At 36.4% G+C, this 6,713-nt stretch overlaps 1 protein-coding gene across 1 annotated transcript in view; it reads right to left on the minus strand.

The window, feature by feature from the left end:
• Positions 1-560: 560 nt before the first annotated feature.
• Positions 561-6,713, minus strand: part of LOC136836159 (blastula protease 10-like) — a 14,620-nt gene continuing 8,467 nt past the window's right edge. The window contains exons 4-6 of the mRNA XM_067100157.1: positions 5,753-5,862; positions 5,280-5,474; positions 561-599 (exon numbers count right to left, since the gene is read on the minus strand). Of these exons, the coding sequence (XP_066956258.1) occupies positions 561-599; positions 5,280-5,474; positions 5,753-5,862 (344 nt within the window). The remainder of the gene's footprint in view (positions 600-5,279; positions 5,475-5,752; positions 5,863-6,713) is intronic.

Genomic DNA, 6,713 nt, shown 5'->3' on the forward strand with positions numbered 1-6,713 from the left:
ATATTAAATGACACCTGTATGATACCTCTATGTTTATTTATAGCAGAGTAAGAGCATGGTAAGTACGAGTCTAGGTTATATTGTGAGCTATTTATTAATTGAACTTTAATTTTATGCTACATTTATTATTTCGTAAGTATCTTTTAGTGGTATTTATAATGTTTTCTTTGCTTTTCAGCTTGTGTGGACATGATGGATTGGCCACGTTGCATTATCTGCCAAGAAGGTTCAAGAGAGGAGTTGAGGTGTCCAGCACTGAGTAAGCACAAGGATTACAGGATCAAAGCATATACTTCATTTATTGGTGCCCTTGAAGTGTACCACACTGATGGTGGTAACAAATTGCCTTTAGAATCCAATGAAAAACTTAGCGCAGAAAAACTCTTAGAAAATCAAGGAAAATGGCACCGAAACTGCAGTCGCCGCTTTCAACAGGACAGGTTATTGAAAACATCATCTCAACCACGTCTTATTGGACTGCGACACCTTAAGAATTCCAAAAGGTTGCACTCACTAAAGAACTTAGAGAAAAAGCCCTGTTCCTTCATGATGATAAAGTTCTAACTAAGCTTGCTGTAGGAGGCATTGTTGCCAATGAACTGAAATACCATGCAATGAGCCTATTAGCATTTCGAAGACGTTATGAGGCTGCCTGTAAAAATCAGATGATGACGGCACAAAAAGAAAACCAACTGAAGAGCTGCTGGCAATGATTGATGAAGATATTTCATTGTAAAGAACTTGCTTTCCCTTGAAAGAAATCCGCAAGGAAGTACACATCCCTAAGAAACAGCTAGGAGACACCAGTGACATAATCGCACTAGACTGAAAGAAACTGTGCTTGAAAGGTTCCCCAGACTGAAAGAGAAACTGGGTTTCAGGAGGGAGGCTCTATTTGTCACTGTCCCAGAACTGAAGGACCTTGTTACTTCATCTTACAAAACCCTGTCCCCATGATGACTATAGGATGCTTGCAGATGTGGCACTCATATGTTGCGTGAAATGGCAAAGCATAGCAAAAATAACAGCTTTTATGTTTTAAAAGATGACTTTCCTGAAGAATGCAAAGAAACATCAGTTCCAGCTGCCCTCGAATTTCTCTTGAGAATGATCATCAATGGCCCAGCTTTTGAAGATAATTCCGGTACAAAGCAAGATATACTTAGCATTGCTCAACTTACATGTTTTCACTGTACCAAAAAGACAAAGATAACAACCTGCACTGAGACCCCTTTAGTTGTTTACACAGGATTTCTCATTCATTCACAGTTTAGGAGTAGCCAATTTATTACGGTGTGCAGTGTGTTTATCACAGCCAAGATGTAGAAAGATGCTGAATATTAGCCTTTTAATGTTTAGCTAGACCTATTGATCCTTGCCTGGTCTGTAAATAGCGGGGCATCCAACAGTAAGAATTATGATTTTTGTTATTAAGTATTAGTGTGCTTTAGATGTTTCATAATATATTATGTATTCTTTTGTAGTCGTTATGCAAATACATATTGCATCATTGCAGTGCTGACAGGCCTCCTAAAATTGTCCATCTGACCTAGATCTGAGCCCGTATGCTTAAGAACGAAATTTTTCGCGTCTTGAGAGAAAAAAATTTTCATACTCTTCTTGGTGTGGTAAGACAGAAAACAGAAATAAAGTAATTATTTCTATATATAATTAACATCAATAATGGTTGGTAGATAATAATGATAGTGAGTCAGAAGACGAATTGAAACGTAACAGCAAAAAATTTCATTTAATGGAAAAAAAACTAAAACCAATATATAATATATATATATATATATATATATATATATATATATATATATATATATATATATATATATATATATATATATATATATATATATTTAAAGATCAGAAAATAAGTGAATAGATCCTTTGGGACATAATTAACGAAATGCAACAGTAAATTATGTTTATTCCTTATATTAAGCACTCTAGCCAGTTTCAGTTCCTCAACGCTATTCTCATCCTGATGTTAAAGTAACCACCAAAATTACAGTAACCGTCACCATTCATTCTAGGCCTATGTGACTCCCTTTAGACCATTCATGTATAAAAAACAATATTCCCAGTTTCCTTTTTTGATATACCTGACTTCTTCATATTTGTAGAAATATTCTACGTCAATACGACATTTTGTTATGATATTAATAAGATAAGTGGCATATGTAAGATTGATAAGTTATCGCCGTGCATCAAAACTAGTCTACTCAAACGTTCGGCGTTGCAGGCTTGCCGCCCGAACCTCTAAGGCAATGCATTTCCACACCCTTCAGTCAAGCGAGCTTTATTTAGTTTAAGTAAGGAAATTTTAATTTATACAATAGTTTTGATAATTATAACTTATTTCCCAACTTAAAATAACATTCTTTCTATAAACAGATGATAATGGGGTAACATCAGATATGCCAAACTCAACCCACTTACATTTTATTTGCGTAAAATATTCTTTTAACAGAAAGCTCTTCATACAGATGATACTCTGATAACAATGTTGGTATGCCTGTTCGTATCTAAACATGAAAGAATATTTCATGATGATTCGGATAAAATACTTAAAAAAACTGCATTAAGCAAGAAATTTTCTTGCAGTTTTATCTTTTACTCGTTATAATTGATTCTAATTTTCATTTTATAAAAGTTTTTCTCAGACTAATTAGTATATGAAACGTACCCTACTAATTGAAATGTGAAAAAATAAGATCTGACCGATATACTTCGCAAAGTGGTGCAGACTATTGTAGCGTGACTGGGCCGAAATAACTCGAGTCGGTTTCGTCTGTTCACTGCCCGGCTTTCCGTCTGGCCATGCGAGTGCGAATAGGAGGTATTTTGATAATTTCTTGCATGTAAATTGCATGAGTGGGTTAATGTTCGAAATATGCAAGGAATGTTGTCCATGAGTTTGTCTAGGGATTGGGGGGATGAATGGAACAACAACAACTGTGCATCAAATGGAATGGTGGTGTGGATCAAAGAAATACCAATTAAAATGGGAAAAAGAAAGCCTAAGTATATTTCTTCAAGATCGAACAACTTGAAAAATTTCATTGTGTTCATTTATGAAAGCAAGGCTTGTTACATTGTAACAGTGTGATGCTCCACAGTTAACAACTGTTTTATTGGCTGGAAGGAGCGAGATTTCAGTTATATACAACACAGCAAGGTAGCAATAGCACTGGGGTTTTCTTTCCAGAATACTCTGCAAATTTAAATACTTTCTTCTTAAGCATACAAATAATTATAATAGCTCAGTGCTTAGACACTTTCGGGACTATTTAGCTAAATATCCGGACAGATGAAATGAAAGCGACTATAGCAGGATGAATCCTGACCTCAAGAACAATTCTATCAAGTCCCAGCTCTTCCCGTAATTGATTCTACTCATATTCATCCTATTCAGCATATTGCCATCATGAAGAATGACAACTTTTAATAGCTTTCATTATCAAGCGATTTTAGCAAGCAGAAAATGTCCCTCAGAGGCACTCGCTACATGGCAATGGATTACGCTCTTCCTGTGGCTTATGATTCCTGTCAACCTTTCCTTTCGATGAAGGCTTCATTCACAACCACGACGGAATGCGGTGTGTGATATTCTTAGTCAAATCATTGTCATTTCTCATGAAACTTTTTCCCTAGTTGACTCCTTTGAATTCTTTAAAAACTAATCTTTTCTTATTTTGAAGATGCTTGCAGCAATACCTATATATCAAGAATAATTAAAACTGAAATATTAACTTGTTTGGTATGTGCAGTGTCCTTTTTACAATGCTTTCGTATGCCATTGTCATTAGCGAGCCACCTATCCAAAAACTCATGCCATGCCTATCCTCTTTATTTTCTGGAGAAAATGTGCGCAAATAGTACACTATTAACAGTTGCTATAACCATATGTTTTGATTCTCATTCTTTTCTCCCAAAGCAGAAAATGACTTACACTGTAGAGCTGACAAAAGATCGGCAGCCACATACTTACCATGGTAGCCTTGATTAACAATTTCGCAGTTGGCGCCACTTGTTCCGCTGCGACAAACACAGGCAGAGTTTTTACAAAGGTAGCCATCATTCTGACAAGGGTTCGTGGATATGCTGCAATTTTGCATCCATTTTGCTGATTTCCACATCATTCTAGAGAGGGACCAGAAAAATAGTATTAGATTATTGCATTCCTTCACTGCTGTCTTGTTCACTGTCTCAGTTGTAACAAGACTGTAAAGCGCGTTGTACTGATTGTAAGTTCTAATCGTAACCTTCTTTACAATCCACACTACAATGATTCAGCAGCACTCACCAATGCATGGATACATCGCCAGGAGCTGATCATAGTGGCTCAGGCCAATCCTTTTGCCGATAAGTCCTTGTGCCAACGGATTTTTTGTTGATATTGTATTTTTCCCGTTCAAAGAGAAGTACTGTTCCAGCAAAAAGGCGAGACTGATTAAATGCAGAAATACATGGAAAGATTTCTATGCAGTTTGGTCAGTCAAAGCAACACTAATCCAGTTCCTATTAAAAAGTTTATAGCAATAATAGTTCAGTTGAAAACATTCGCATGAAAATGGCGAAAATCATAAAATGATCTTATTGTTCAGGATATCAGGATGTCCTACTGTATGTTCTAAATGATGAGTGGTTCATGAGTGGTTAAATCATATTTGTGCAAAGAAAACTTTGCCCATTACTGAACATAAGAATGACGCAAACATTCTACTTCAAATAAGTAAAAAAATGATGTGGTATCAGCAGAAAGGGGATTTTGAAAACTTTATACTGCAATATAAAATATTTTCTGTGGTGTCACAAAGGAAAGATTATCTGTAGTGCCTCATTATCCCTCATAAGAAACATTTTTACGTTTACAAGAACAAAGACAGTGAGGTCTGTCACAGACAAAAGCAACAAATCTTAATTTGTATCATCTTAGCTGATCAACTTATTTGTCAGTCAGTATCATAGGCAGACAGGCTATCAGACAGAACACTCTCAGATATACAGAAATGAGTTACAAAGAGTAAAAGGTTTTTGCCCATAACCTTCCAACACTGTCTTCATTCGGTAATGAAATTCGAAGACATCTGTTCTTCAGTATCATGTAGTATCAAAGCTGCTTAATCAAGATCACAGTTCAGACTATTTTGTCACCCATAAAGACGTTAAAGCTTAATTATTTAATGCAGATGTCAAGAGTCTCGAGGTAATGAGAGCAGTTGAAACTATAGCATTTACAGACCCAAATAAATGACGAGACAACGTACATCTGAGCCATAATGCAAATCTGATATGAAATCATATTTGACCGAGTATTTGTTGTCAACATTTTTCTGGAAGTTTCCCTCTCTGCTGGCTTGTATGTTTTCGAAAATTATTGACACGTAGCCATCCCTATCAGAACGTGACTGCTCGTGGAAAAATCCCATGGCGTGGCCCACCTCATGAAAAACAGTCCCCAGCTGAAAATTAAATAAGGGAAAACAATAGCATTAGGGACTTGAGTAGGAGCAACTGTTGAAGGAAGTGCATCAAATGGAATGGTGGTGTGGATCAAAGAAATACCAATTAAAATGGGAAAAAGAAAGCCTAAGTATATTTCTTCAAGATCGAACAACTTGAAAAATTTCATTGTGTTCATTTATGAAAGCAAGGCTTGTTACATTGTAATAGTGTATCATATAAGTTAAGTTAAGGGTACTTTTACGGGTTGGATTTCTTTTGGGGCATTCCGACATACGAAGTTCAAGTAATTGCTTGGAGTAGTACCACTGATTAGCTGGAAGTTAATGCAAGTATGTTCCTCCCAGTGAGCCAGCCCTTCCTCTACTGCCGTTGTACTTACAGCCGCTGGAATAATACAGAAGAAATAGTCCCAAAATTATGCAATTGATTCATACAAGTAGTTAGGAATAAATGTAATAGATGGCAGTAGAATAAGGCAAGGAAGGCAACAAGAACTCTGAAAAAGGTTTTGAAGAAAAGAGGAATGTCCAAGGAAACATAATTTGGTTATGTGAAGAGGTTCTTGACTCAAATCTCCTTAAAGGTAGTGAAGTCTGAATGTTGACTGCAAAAAGAAAGAAAATAGAAAGAAGTGGTTGAGATGAACTATGAATTATTATATAATGTACACATATACAAAAGGTTTGGCGAGGTAATAAATGCCGCAATATGAAGAGTTTTCAATAATAAAGCTAATGAAAGCAAATAGGTTGGTATAAAAGGTGACAAATTCAGAAGCCTTCGAATAGAGAAAGAGCGTACCACTGGACTAACTCTGGGATGTAGAAAAGAGAGTTTATGGGGAAAGGGGGCTGGGGCAGAATGGCTATAAAGTCAACATGTGGATGGAAGGGAGTATCAAATAAGTCTGTGGATAGAGGAGGAGTTTGTTGCAGGAATATGTCCCGGGATGGAGGAGGATTGTCACCAGATTAAGTCTTGTGATGGAGGAGGTTTGTGTCGCAGGAGTTAGCACTGCCCAAACAAACTAAACAAGTTGTTGGCATGGAAGCATGGGAATGTGCAAGTCAGAATGACTTGCATGATTTTGGTGGATTTTTTGTATGCATATGAAGATGTTCCGAATCATTTGCATAGATTTTAATGGCATATTTTCATTTTCACCACTTTTTTCTGTTCTTTCCCTTTACTCTTGGAAGTTCTGATGTGTTGCACAAGCCTCAAGGGTTCTGCTG

The sequence above is a fragment of the Macrobrachium rosenbergii genome, chromosome 56 (assembly GCF_040412425.1).
Source record: "Macrobrachium rosenbergii isolate ZJJX-2024 chromosome 56, ASM4041242v1, whole genome shotgun sequence".
NCBI classification, from domain to species: Eukaryota; Metazoa; Arthropoda; class Malacostraca; order Decapoda; family Palaemonidae; genus Macrobrachium; species Macrobrachium rosenbergii.